The 13,077-nt window shown below is 45.5% G+C and overlaps 1 protein-coding gene across 4 annotated transcripts in view; it reads left to right on the top strand.

Moving 5' to 3' along the window:
- The first annotated feature begins 9,726 nt into the window (after positions 1–9,726).
- The window catches only part of TTYH3 (tweety family member 3), a 99,577-nt gene continuing 96,226 nt past the window's right edge, over positions 9,727–13,077 (top strand). For 3 of the 4 annotated variants that reach the window (XM_043523685.1, XM_037910070.2, XM_037910072.2), the window contains exon 1: positions 9,727–10,134. In XM_043523685.1, the coding sequence (XP_043379620.1) occupies positions 10,012–10,134 (123 nt within the window). In that variant the 5' untranslated portion in view covers positions 9,727–10,011. The remainder of the gene's footprint in view (positions 10,135–13,077) is intronic. The other variant, XM_037910071.2, reaches the window with a different exon arrangement.

The following is a 13,077-nucleotide window of genomic DNA, read 5'->3' on the forward strand; positions in this document are numbered from 1 at the left end:
ATTGGGCTGTGGGTGTCTCTGTTTTTTGCTGAAAATAGCATATCTAGAAGGTGGCATCCTAGCATTTCCCAAAATGAATGGAGTAGGATTGCAGAAATGCTGCTGAGATACATATGTCATACTGACCTCTCACTGATGTCCTGTAGTTTAGCCCCCAGCCTCAAAAGGGTCATAAAATGACCTAGCATTAGTCACAGTACAAGCCAGCATTTTAAAAAAATCTGTATATGGGGTAAAATCTTTACTACCACATGCAAGATCTGATAGCCAATGAGCTAGTATGGGCTTCACAGCATGATATAGTCTGAATTATCCAAACTCAAAACATAACATCCAGGGGTGTGGGCCTACTTGTTGCATAATATGCTTCTATAGCACAACCAGAAAGAATTACATTGAATAACTAAAGAAAAATGTATGAATGGTTTGACTGACTGACTGTCAGAGAGTCCAAGAAGAGTAAGTGCTTTTACATTTACTAGGTCTATCTGCTTTTTTTCGAGCTATCACATGGGCTGAAGTGGGCCACCCAGTTGCATGTCTCATTTTGAAGGTTTAAATGGGCCTTAATCTCACCATCTCTTCAATATCTTTCATTTTGGAGATCCATTCCTTTTATTGACTGATTGATTGTATCTGGTGAATCTTGAACAAAGCTAATGAATTACAAAATATATTACTACTGCTACACATTAGCCAATTGTTAGTAACGAAGGGCCATTTTTTCCAGCAGGACTGCCATCTTGGAAGATGGCATTTGAAGTTGGCTCCAACTGATTAGAGAACATTTTTTTATGTAAAGGTGAATTACTTGCATCTTCTATTCCTAAATATATCTTGCTACAGTGGTTATTCTGTTCATTTGTTTTGGTGATAGTGGGAGAAATACCCTTTTTTAAAAAAAAATGGGGAGGGACAAGGCCACTAAAATCTAATCAATGGGGGCCTGAAAGCCATCAGTCTTCATGTAAGCAAGAATTACCTAAATAGGCTTATGTAAGAGATGCAAAATATCTAAGAGATCAGAGTCCTTTCTGCTTTCAGTCACAGAATATACCGTAGCTCCTCTACAATAGAAAATATACCTAGTATTAAATACTATACTTGACCGCTACTTCCTAGATCAGTGGTTCTCAACCAGGGGTACACATACTCCTGGGGATACGCAGAGGTCTTCCAGGGGATACATCAACTCATCTAGATATTTGCCTACTTTTACAACAGGCTACATAAAAAGCACTAGCGAAGTCAGTACAAATTAAAATCTCATATTACAGACAATGCTCTATAAACTATACACTGAAATGTAAGTACAATATTTATATTCCAATTGATTTATTTTATAATTATATGGTAAAAATGAGAAAGTGAGCCATTTTTGAGTAATTGTGTGCTGTGACACTTTTGTATTTTTAAGCCTGATTTTGTCAGCAAGTAGTTTTTAATTGAGGTGAAACTTGGGGGTACGCAAGACAAATCAGCTTCCCAAAAGGGGTAGTCTGGAAAGGTTGAGAGCGACTGTCCTAGATTAAAGAGTGCATCTTTTTCTCTGCATTATATTTTCCCTTACACCTGTTATTGATTTTGTGAGGCATCTTCAAAGCATTGATACCTCTTTTTGTTCCCTTTAACCTAGCCCTCGTTCCAATAGCTTCATGTCCAGTTCTCTCCTGTAGCATACAACTGCAGGCAAGGCATGTTCAATACCATTCTTCAGCCTGCAGGAGCTCCAGCTTGTATATCACTTTGACCCTCATGAGGTGCCCCGAGATGATACTATTGTTATTCTGTCATTTATACTCTTACTTAATTGTATTCAGCTTGTTGTAATTCAAACAGACTGAAACACTTTGGAATGATTTACAGCAGTGCTGTCAAACTAGGTCTCAATGTTGTTTTGAGGGCTCTATGTTCAATTGATTGCTGACAGACTGAAAGCACAGTGGATGCAGAAGAGATTTTTTTCCTGTCCATGAGCCTGTTGAAGCAGGAACATCTGTAGGACGGATTCCAACCAAGAGCATTTCAGCTTATAATTATGAGACATAAATACCTTGCCACTGGTTACCTGCATGAGGATATTTCCAGCTTTCACAGTGAGCTCTGTCAGCTTCTTGTCCTAGTATTGTCAATTGCAGCTTGTTGAACTGAAGGTGAAAAAGCTTAGAACATGTGAATCCAAAATAATATCTGCCTCCTCCTTGATGGCACTTAAACAAAACAAAAAATTAAGCAAAACACTTTGACCAGTATCCTGCAGTCCTTGTGCAGGAAAATGGGAGCTTTTCTTACAAAAGGGCCAAAGGGTCTGGGCTTTTATAGCTCATATTTACTCCTTTTTAGCAATGCTACTGTATGTCTAGCCCTGAATCCTCTGTGTTTTAAAATCTGCTTACCATTTATTATAAGGATTCCTTGAAACTGTTTTTGTCTATGCAGACAGCCCCTCCTCCGTAAAAAGACATTAAAATCAACTATATATTTCAAAACATTTACAGAAACTAACATTTTATCCTAGTTTTTCAAAGAGCCCATTTTTGTCTTTTGCTTTCCATATCTATATAAGTTATGCTGGTGCAGACACTGTAAAATCCTAAATTGCTTTTGGATAACATGATAAAATCTCTCCCTGAAAATAAAGGAGGTCATGGTCCATACTCATCCGCTAGTATTTAGAGGATAAAGTTGTAGGTATTATACTCATTTTCAAATAGAGAAAACTAAGCTATTTACAGATTTTTGTAGCTTGGCTTATGTCACAAAGGCTCCTAATTCTAAAATTGTTTAAATAGACCAGTGATTCTCAAACTGGTCTGTGGAACGCTTACTGGTGGCTCATGAAAAACTGGCTGGTCACATAGTGCTGGCTGTTTTATTTTTTTCCAGCTGCTAAATTGCAATAACTTATACTTAAAACGTGTTACTTTCACTCTCTCGTGTAATCAGTTCATGAGGGTGTTGCCACAAGGCTGTTCTACAGTCACAGCTGAGAATGCGTGGTTCATGTGATTACAAATGGGAGGCAGGTGGTCCATGAGCTGATCTCTGTGTTAAAATTTGGTCTGCGCTGTAGAAAAGTTTGAGAGCTCCTGCAGTAACAATAGACCACATGCCTCTATAGTAAGAATTCACTTACATATGGGAACATTCCTTTATAATGAAAAACAGCAAACATTTTTTACAAGTTTTAATTTCCATAGAAAACAACACAATCTTTGTAATGAGGCCAGTGAAATTGTGATTTCCATTGTTCCTGCTTGAGAGCGCTGGCTGCTTGTTATTTATCATCCCTATTTACTGCAAGGTCCTGAAGCTAGTCAGATAATTTACTTAGTTTTCAGTACATTTCCCAAAAGGATACACTCTGCTTCTTACTTTTTGAAGCTAAAAATAGTGTTGTTTAATTTTTGTTTGTTAGAGAATGTGAAAGGACCCTCCAGCTTACTCAGGTTGCAGACCTTAGGTAAATCACAATGTCGGAATGGCTCTGGTAAGAGCACAACACATGATCTGAGAGCACAACACATGATCTGTTGTGTTATGCATAATAGAGTCCATTCGTACTTAAATATTTAGGGGTTTATTTAACGCAAGGGTCTGATTTATGTACTGATTGTCCACCAAATCAAATTAAGGGCCCAGTCCAAAGCCCATGTAATTTGCGTCTTTTTATTAACTTCAATAGGCTTTGGATCAGGACCTAAAGAATGCCAGAAGTTTGTTTGGATTCATAGATTCTGAAGCTAGAAGAGATCACTGTGATCATCTAGTCTGACATGTTGTAAAACACAGGCCATAGAACTTCCTCACAATAATTCCTTTTGATCTAGAGCATGTTATGTGCACGCTGCTAGTGTCATCTGAAGACCTAAGGCAGCGTGTGAAACTGCTGTTTCCTGTGTTGTGAAAACTCTGCTGTAAGAATCTTGAAAGTGCCTAGTAGGACAGCTACCAAGAGGATGAGAAATTGGTTTGGGCATCCAATGATAACAACTGTGAGTTTGAACTTCCCCGGGTGACTGGTTAAAGTGACCCTGCTTCGTTCTGTCTCAATGGGGAAAAGATGTCACACAGTGGGAATCTTCTATAATATTTTCATGAATTATATGCATGGCAGTGACTTACTTGACTACAGCTTGCTACCTAGTGGTGCTAGAAGGTTAAAAAGCTGCTCTTGGGGCAGAGCAGAAGACATGAGGTGTTCGTGTCACATAACTGGCTGGGGTAGTATGAATGGGTTGTTAAAGGACCAACTGAAACCCACCCATACCAATGGAAGATCTGGAAAGACAATGGGAACCCGAATGACTGAATATGCTGTAGAAATTAATTTTTGAGGAAGTTTTATGGCCTGTGTTTCACAGCAAGTCAGACAAGATTAGCAAAATGGCCCATGTTGGTCTTGGAATCTATGAATATTAAAAAAAACCAAACCACTCTTGAATGGGTTTGGAGGATAGAAAAGTGGGTATGAATTTCAAAAGTTAAGATGTTTACATGTTTTCAGGAGAGGACTTAAGAGACCCAGCAGGTTCAAGTCCTTGCTCTGCTACAGACTTCCTCTGGGCAAGTCTTTCTGTGTCTCTATTCCCCATCTGGAAAATGGGGCTGATGGTACTACTTTACCTCACAGGGGTGGTGTGAGGAGAAAGACATTAAAGATTGTGAGGTGCTCAGATACTACAGTAAGGGGGGGGCATATAAATACCTCTAATAAACACGTAGGATGGGGACTTAATACTTTTTTAGACTTGCCTATTTCTAAATACTTGGGGTGTAATCCTGACCCTCCATTAAAGTCAACATTAAAACGCCGTCTGAATTTAATTACACCCTTGGAGTTCTTGTCTTCATTGTTCCATATTGGTGCATTTTTGTATGCCACAAGATGTGTGCTATTAACTCCTTGTTCAATTTGGAATAAACAAAACTGTTGACTTTATTTGTCTGTATTATGTCTGACATACTTTACCTGCTGCTCACTAAAAGCTCTGTATTAAATTTGAAAAAGTATAAATGCTGAACATATTTGCCAAAGTGGATCAGAGTATTACTCCATCAAGCTCACTATTCTGCTTCTGTCTTTAACTAAGACTCAATGTTTTGGTGCTTCAGAGGAGAATATTCCCTCCTCTAGATAATATACCTACATGAATGTGGAATGCTGTACAACATGTGTGTTTAAGGGAGAAGGACATTCTTTACTGACCCTCGCAAGCAATTACCATGAGATTTGGTTACCCTTTAACAAGCTTAGGTAGCTTGTTGTTAAAGATCACAATTATCCAATCCTCTTTAATTTTGAATTTCTCACATATGTTCCTGGTTCTCTTTCCTCAGGCACTCCTGCAAATTTATAACCCCTCAGCACACACAAGTTTAGATTATTTGGCCCAATATTAATTACATTACAGTTATGGAAGTTTAAAATCATCTTTCATTGTGCTGCCCGGTTCCATAATGTACTTAGATCCATTTGAGGTTATTCATGATTCTCCTTAGTTTTTCCTAAACAAAATAGTTCTGTATTGTCAGTAATCTTCATCAACTGTTTATCCACTTTCCCCTTCAAACCATTAATAAATATATTGAACAACACTGATTCAGATACTGGGCATGAATCCAATTCCTGTGCTATCTGACTACTAACTTCTCTGTCTTCTGAGGACCATTTAATTATTCTAATATTGTTTTCCTATTGACTAGTGAAATGGAGAAAGACAGAGGATCTGTAATTTCATACCTGGGGCAAAGAACTTGACATACAAATAGTCTGTTTAGAGACTCTGTCAGAGTTTAGCCCTAATTTTGACATACATTCAAATTGATTATTTTGAGGAAAAGCCTATTGATTCCAACACTGCAGGTGAGAAATCAACACAACCAGTTTAGATTGTGTTTTTGTTCCTTGCTCAAGAAGGGTAGGAGGACTGAGCACTTTGGTGTTGCTTCTTCTGCTAGAACATGACCAGCGCACAGTCAGTTCAACTCTAGCTCCTGCTGAGTTTTAAGAACAGCTCTCCTAGCACAGAGAATGAAACTGAGTAGGCATCATTTAGTTTCCCTCAGTGCAGAGAGCTCAGCTCCAGATGGAAGTAAAATGAGGTGGATTTAGGCATCAGCTGCACTCTGCAGGTTTGATTTTGGGGGCAGGGGAGGAGAGATTGAGAGTAGGAGGAAAGATGTGGGAAGAGATGCAGAGGATGGCTTCTCTACGTTCAGATATCACTGTTAAATAACCTGCTAGTCAAAAGATATATTTGTAATTTTGGAGTTAACTTTCCATTTTTTTTGCTTTCTCTGTCACTTTCTAGGATTATTGCACAAATTCTGGAAATCGTACTGTCCCCCCATCCTTCCTCTTTTTAAACATTTGTTCTTTAGACTTGTCTGTAATACAAAAGGTTATTGTGTACAAATATGATTGTGAAGAAGCAAATTAAGCTGATATCATGCTGATCAGGGGTTTAACTATCATTAGATGATTTTATTATTCCAATATTTACCTAGCCCTAATGACTAAAGACGTCAACTAGGTTGAGCCCCATTGTGCTAGGGGCTGTACAAACATATACTACACGACAACCTCTTCCCCAGAGTGCTTGGGACCAAATTTTTAAAGGTATTTAGGTGCCTAAAGAGACAGATAGGTATCTAGTGGGATCTTTAAAGATGCAGATAGGTACATTTAGGTGCCTAAATATCTCTCAAAATCTGACATTACATTTTGTAATGTAGACCATCCAAAAAGTTTAGGAACTGATTTAAAAAAAAAAAAAGTTGTAGATGAGGCATTGGGGAAGAAAATAAAATTCTGGAATGGGTGTGGAGTGTTTGTGATAATCCCAGAACTGGAGATTGCTTAATGTTGCACAGTGGTATGATTGCTCTCCATACTGTATGATGGTGCCTTATGCTGATTCATAGCAACACCCGTTGTTCTACATGGGTCCTTATGCTGTGCTCATCACTGTAGTATCTGAGTGCCTTTCAGTAGTGCATTAAGTAATGTAACTATACATCTGTGACATGTCGTTTGTTCTCTCATCCTCTTCCCTGGGGCAGAAACTAGTGCACTGGAGTAGCTTGTTTGGGTAGCAGTTTAGGTTTTTTTGTTTGTTTGTTGTGTTGGGTTTTTTTCAGTATATATTGCTATGTATATATGTGAGAGAAGGCAAGGTCAAAGACATGTCAGCATTGCATGAGTAAGTTATGTCACACGGCCTTGTGTGGCAGCGTAATGATGGGATGAGAAGTAGCAGGTATGTAATGGTGGTGGCATGGTGATGTGGAAAGGCATACTGAAGCGCGGTGGTGATGGTGCTTGCACACCTGCAGAGTAATATGGAGTAACAGTGAGTGGTTATGATAGAGTATAGTGATGGTATTTGGCATATAATGGCAGTGCAGTGGTGTGGTGTGATGGTGCGCTGGCGTGGTGGCGATGGTGCAGTGTAGTGGCGTGATGGTGCAGCGGTGCGGTGGCACTGCAATGACGTGGCATGATGGTGCGCTGGCGTGATGGTGAGGTGGCACTGCAATGACGTGGTGTGATGGTGCGCTGGCGTGATGGTGTGGTGGCACTGCAATGACGTGGCGTGATGGTGCGCTGGCGTGGTGGCGGTGGTGCAGTGGAGTGGCGTGATGGTGCAGCAGTGTGGTGGCACTGCAATGACATGGCGTGATGGTGCGCTGCCGTGGTGGCGGCGGTGCAGTGGAGTGGCGTGATGGTGCAGTGGTGTTGTGGCACTGCAATGACGTGGCGTGATGGTGCGCTGCCGTGGCGGCGGTGGTGGTGCAGTGGAGTGGCGTGATGGTGCAGCGACACTGCAATGATGTGGTGTGATGGTGCGGTGGCGTGGTGGCGATGGTGCGGTGCAGTGCAGTGGAGTGGTGTGATGGTGCAGCGGTGCGGCGGCACTGCAATGACGTGGTGTGATGGTGCGCTGCCGTGGTGGTGGCGATGGTGCAATGGAGTGCCGTGATGGTGCGGTGGCACTGCAATGACGTGGTGTGATGGTGCGCTGGCGTGGTGGCGATGGTGCGGTGCGGCGCAGTGCAGTGGCGCGATGGTGCAGTGGTGCAGTGGCGCGATGGTGCAGTGGTGCAGTGACACTGCAATGACGTGGTGTGATGGTGCGCTGGTGTGGTGGCGACGGCGCGGTGCAGCGGCACTGCAATGACGGGGTGTGATGGTGCGCTGGCGTGGTGGCAATGGTGCGGTGCGGTGCAGTGCACTGGCGTGATGGTGCAGTGGTGCAGTGGCACTGCAATGACGTGGTGTGATGGTGCGCTGCCGTGGTGATAGCGATGGTGCAGTGAAGTGGCGTGATGGTGCGCTGGCGTGGTGGCGATGGTGCAGTGGAGTGGCGTGATGGTGCGGTGGCACTGCAATGACGTGGTGTGATGGTGCGCTGCTGTGGTGGTGGCGATGGTGCAGTGAAGTGGCGTGATGGTGCGCTGGCGTGGTGGCGACGGTGCAGTGGAGTGGCGTGATGGTGCGGTGGCACTGCAATGACGTGGTGTAATGGTGCGCTGGCGTGGTGGTGGCGATGGTGCAGTGAAGTGGCGTGATGGTGCGCTGGCGTGGTGGCGATGGTGCAGTGCAGTGGCGTGATGGTGCGGTGGCACTGCAATGACGTGGTGTGATGGTGCGCTGCCGTGGTGGTGGCGATGGTGCAGTGAAGTGGCGTGATGGTGCGCTGGCGTGGTGGCGATGGTGCAGTGGAGTGGCGTGATGGTGCGGTGGCACTGCAATGACGTGGTGTGATGGTGCGCTGCCGTGGTGGTGGCGATGGTGCAGTGAAGTGGCGTGATGGTGCGGTGGCGTGGTGGTGGCGGCGATGGTGCAGTGGAGTGGCATGATGGTGCGGTGGCACTGCAATGACGTGGCGTGATGGTGCAGTGAAGTGGCGTGATGGTGCGCTGGCGTGGTGGCGATGGTGCAGTGGAGTGGCGTGATGGTGCGGTGGCACTGCAATGACGTGGTGTGATGGTGCGCTGCTGTGGTGGTGGCGATGGTGCAGTGAAGTGGCGTGATGGTGCGCTGGCGTGGTGGCGACGGTGCAGTGGAGTGGCGTGATGGTGCGGTGGCACTGCAATGACGTGGTGTAATGGTGCGCTGGCGTGGTGGTGGCGATGGTGCAGTGAAGTGGCGTGATGGTGCGCTGGCGTGGTGGCGATGGTGCAGTGCAGTGGCGTGATGGTGCGGTGGCACTGCAATGACGTGGTGTGATGGTGCGCTGCCGTGGTGGTGGCGATGGTGCAGTGAAGTGGCGTGATGGTGCGCTGGCGTGGTGGCGATGGTGCAGTGGAGTGGCGTGATGGTGCGGTGGCACTGCAATGACGTGGTGTGATGGTGCGCTGCCGTGGTGGTGGCGATGGTGCAGTGAAGTGGCGTGATGGTGCGGTGGCGTGGTGGTGGCGGCGATGGTGCAGTGGAGTGGCATGATGGTGCGGTGGCACTGCAATGACGTGGTGTGATGGTGCGCTGGCGTGCTGGCGATGGTGCAGTGGCACTGCGATGACCTGGCGTGGTGGTGCAGTGACCTGACGCGATGACGGTGCGCTGCCGTGTCGGTGACCCAGGCCTGGGTCGAAGACTCCCTCCCCGGGCTGAGACCCCGCACGCTCGTTTCAGGGAGGGCGCCGGGGGGCGTGGCCGGCGGCGGGCGGCACCAATGGGAAGGAAGCGGGAGGGCGGGGCCAGGCGGGGGGGCGGGGGCGGCTCCGCGAACAAAGAGCGAGCGGCCGGGCTGGCGGCGCGGAGCTCGCTCGGGAGGGAGCCGCTCACCTGGGCCGAGCCGGAGCCGGCACCGGCACCGCCATGCGGGGGAGGGCGCCGCCCGGGAGCAGCGCGGGCCCGGCCGCCTGATTCGGGGGAGCCAGCGCGAGAGAGCGGAGCCGGCGGCGCTTCCTTCCCGCCCATGGCAGCCCCAGGCGGCGGCTGCGGGTGAGGCGGGGGCCGCGGCTCGGGTCTCGGAGGGAGCGGTCGGCAGGGCCGGGCCGGGCATGGCGGGGGTCAGCTACTCGCCGCCCTGGTGGGTGAGTCTCCTGCACCGCCTGCCGCACGTCAGCCTGCGCTGGGAGGCCGCCAGCGCCGACTTCCGCCCGGAGGACGCCGAGTATCAGCAGGTGAGGGGCCGCCTGAGGGGGCAGGGTCTCGTCAGTTTCTCCTCCCACGCCCCCCGGCTTGGCGTGCGCTGCGCCCCCCTCTCACGGGGTAGATCCACCGGGGGTGTGTGTGTGTGCCCTGCCCCTCCCACGGGGTAGATCCACCCCGGGGGGGGGAGAGTCTGCCCTGCCCTGCCCTGCCCTGCCCCTCCCCTCCCACAGGGTAGATCAGCCATAGGGCAGGTTGCCCTCTCTGACTGTAGTCTATAATACATGTTTTCAGTATTTTCTCTCTTTCTTCCTCTCTCCCCCCCCCCCCCACCAGGAGAGAGGCAGGAAATTATTTAGCCCCTGGAACAATAGCACAAACCCTGAGCTCCTTTGAGAGCATCCGAAGCCCTCCTTCCTCTGGGGGAGGGTAAAACACCAGCCCCTTGGGCCCAGCAACCAAATAGGGATGTGGCTCTTCGGGCTGGAAAAGGTAACGCTGCCACAGGCTGAGCTGCCCAGGTGAGGCACAAGCGCTGCCTTCTGTCCTGTGGCTGAATAAGTACTTGGCTTTCCTAGCCGCTCTGCTGCCACTTAGTACAAAATATCCCATCGTACATAGGATTGGAGTGGTGGTTCAGATAGCTCAGCACCCTGCCTTTGTTGGGACTCAGTGAAATGTTCAGTGTCTTTTTCTGAAGCCAGCTAAAATGCTTGGTAGTCAGAAGGAGTAGTAGCTACATAGGACCAAGTGTGTGAGGAGACACTGGCAGAATACTTGTGTCCTTTATGTTGCTTAACCTGTATTTGGGTGACTTGCTGTCTAATTAGAATGATGGTGGAGTGGATCTGTGTATTCTAACATCTGTGTTCTCTGCTGCCATCTTAGACTGGAGCTGCAGTGATTCTACTGCCTCGTTGTGCCACGCTCTTTGGCTTTGAAAACACCATTTTGCTTCACTGAATATACTTAGTTCTGTAGGGCACCACAATACCATAATGCATAAATGGGAAGGCATCTGAGCAGTGCTTACATACTGTAAAGAGATACTGCTAGCTAAAAGATTCCTATAGTATCTTTGTTTTTAAGTAGCTTCAGATTGCAGAATTGATTATAGCAAAGACTGTTCTTGGATCTCTCTTTATTTAATAATTAATAATAAAAAAAGTGGGTAGGTGACTACAAAAATCTCTATGAATCTGAGAGCAAAATTGTCCTCTGATCTTCAACCTTGGTCTTTCTCGTCTTAACTCATCTGAATTTCCTTGGTTTGAGGAGAAATCAAGATGTGCAGTGGTGTGTGTTGTGTTTTTTTTTTTTTTTTTTTTTTTTTTTTTTTTTTTAAAACAAACCCCAAAACTACATTTGTCCAATGGTTTTAGCTTGCTTCTGTGGACTGAGGTAGTTGCCTCCTGTAGTGAAACAAGGAGAGTGAGGTATTGAAGAGGAGAAACAAAAGTGTAGGATGGGGAAAACTGTTCTTGAATTATGAAAGAAACACAGTAGTCAGTCACTGAATATATATCTGATATGCTTGTGTTTTTAATAGTTTAAAATAGAAGTACTATTTCAAGTACGGTGTGCTCTGTGTATACATTATAAAATACTCTCTCACAGTCGTTCTGTTGCGACTTACTGTTACAGTGAAGACTTGGGGTTGGTAAGCCTCCTGTTGTTCCTGCCTTGCACAGTTGCAAAAAGTGTGTGCTAGTTAAGGACTTGTTTTTGCCATTGCTGTATGGCTATTTTAACTCTAGTCAAACCAGAAATCGAGGGTGTAAGTTGTGTGTGTTTTGAATGTCAACCCTGCCTATTTCAGTGTTGTTTATGTATAGCGCATAACCTCTGCAGCTCCATGAACAAATGTAAAGATAGTAGCAATGTTCCATCCTGTTGCTGACTCTGTAATGAAGGTGCTCTGATTCTGGAAATGGAAAGACATGTCAAGGATTTGTGTGCATGTGTGCAAAGCATAATATAATACAATAAAACTAGAAAGTGTAACCTGATGGTCAAAGTAACATTGCAATCACTTCCTTCCTCTATAAATTGTTCTGAAGGCCTCCTGGTTTGAATGCTTGTTTTGTCAGTATTTTAAGTATGAATTTGAATATCCTTTTTGCTCCATTTACAGTTCACGGAGACTTATCTCTCTTTTTTTTTTTTTTTCCCCTGCTAAATACAACACAAGTAACTTAACGTGCTCCATTCTTCATGCACTTTAAGTACTTAAAATATAGGCACTTCTGTTTAAACTGGTTCTTGGAATTTGCACACAAAAAAAATTCTCTGAGCATATGGTGACGGTGCATTTTCCCCTGCCCCCTGGCTTTCAATACCTAGAAAGGTAGTTTTTCCTATATTAAATGTAAGCATGCAGTGTAGCAGCTTGTAGTTCTATCAGTGTCCTTGATTGCACTCTACTGAGCTAACTGGAACTGACGGTAATGCTGGAGACTTCATAGGTGCACTCTATCCGTTTGCTCTCCTATCTTTTTAGGACAGGAGAATATGCTTTTATTGGTCTCCTGAGAATTGTCAAGCCACTAGATAGTTAGACCCTTGTCATGAGCTGATATCCACACACTTACCAACAGGGCTTCTGAGTAAATCAGAATTGGAATGGAAATATTTCTTAAGGAAACGGCATCCTGTTCCTCCATCGGTCCTGGGGGTAGGGGGGAAGAACTTTCTTAATTGAAGAAAGTCTATTTTGGGGAACTGAAAATATCCTAATAAAGACAGGTTTCAGAGTAGCAGCCGTATTAGTCTCTAAGGTGCCACAAGTACTCCTTTTTCTTTTTGCGAATACAGACTAACAAATTTATTTAAGCATAAGCTTTCGTGAGCTCTCACGAAAGCTTATGCGTAAATAAATTTGTTCGTCTCTAAGGTGCCACAAGTACTCCTTTTCTTTTTGACTAATAAAGATGGTGATCTTGAAAGCTGTTCTCTTGTATTCGTATTTGGATGAA

This window comes from Chelonia mydas, chromosome 10 (genome assembly GCF_015237465.2).
Source record: "Chelonia mydas isolate rCheMyd1 chromosome 10, rCheMyd1.pri.v2, whole genome shotgun sequence".
Lineage (NCBI taxonomy): Eukaryota > Metazoa > Chordata > Testudines > Cheloniidae > Chelonia > Chelonia mydas.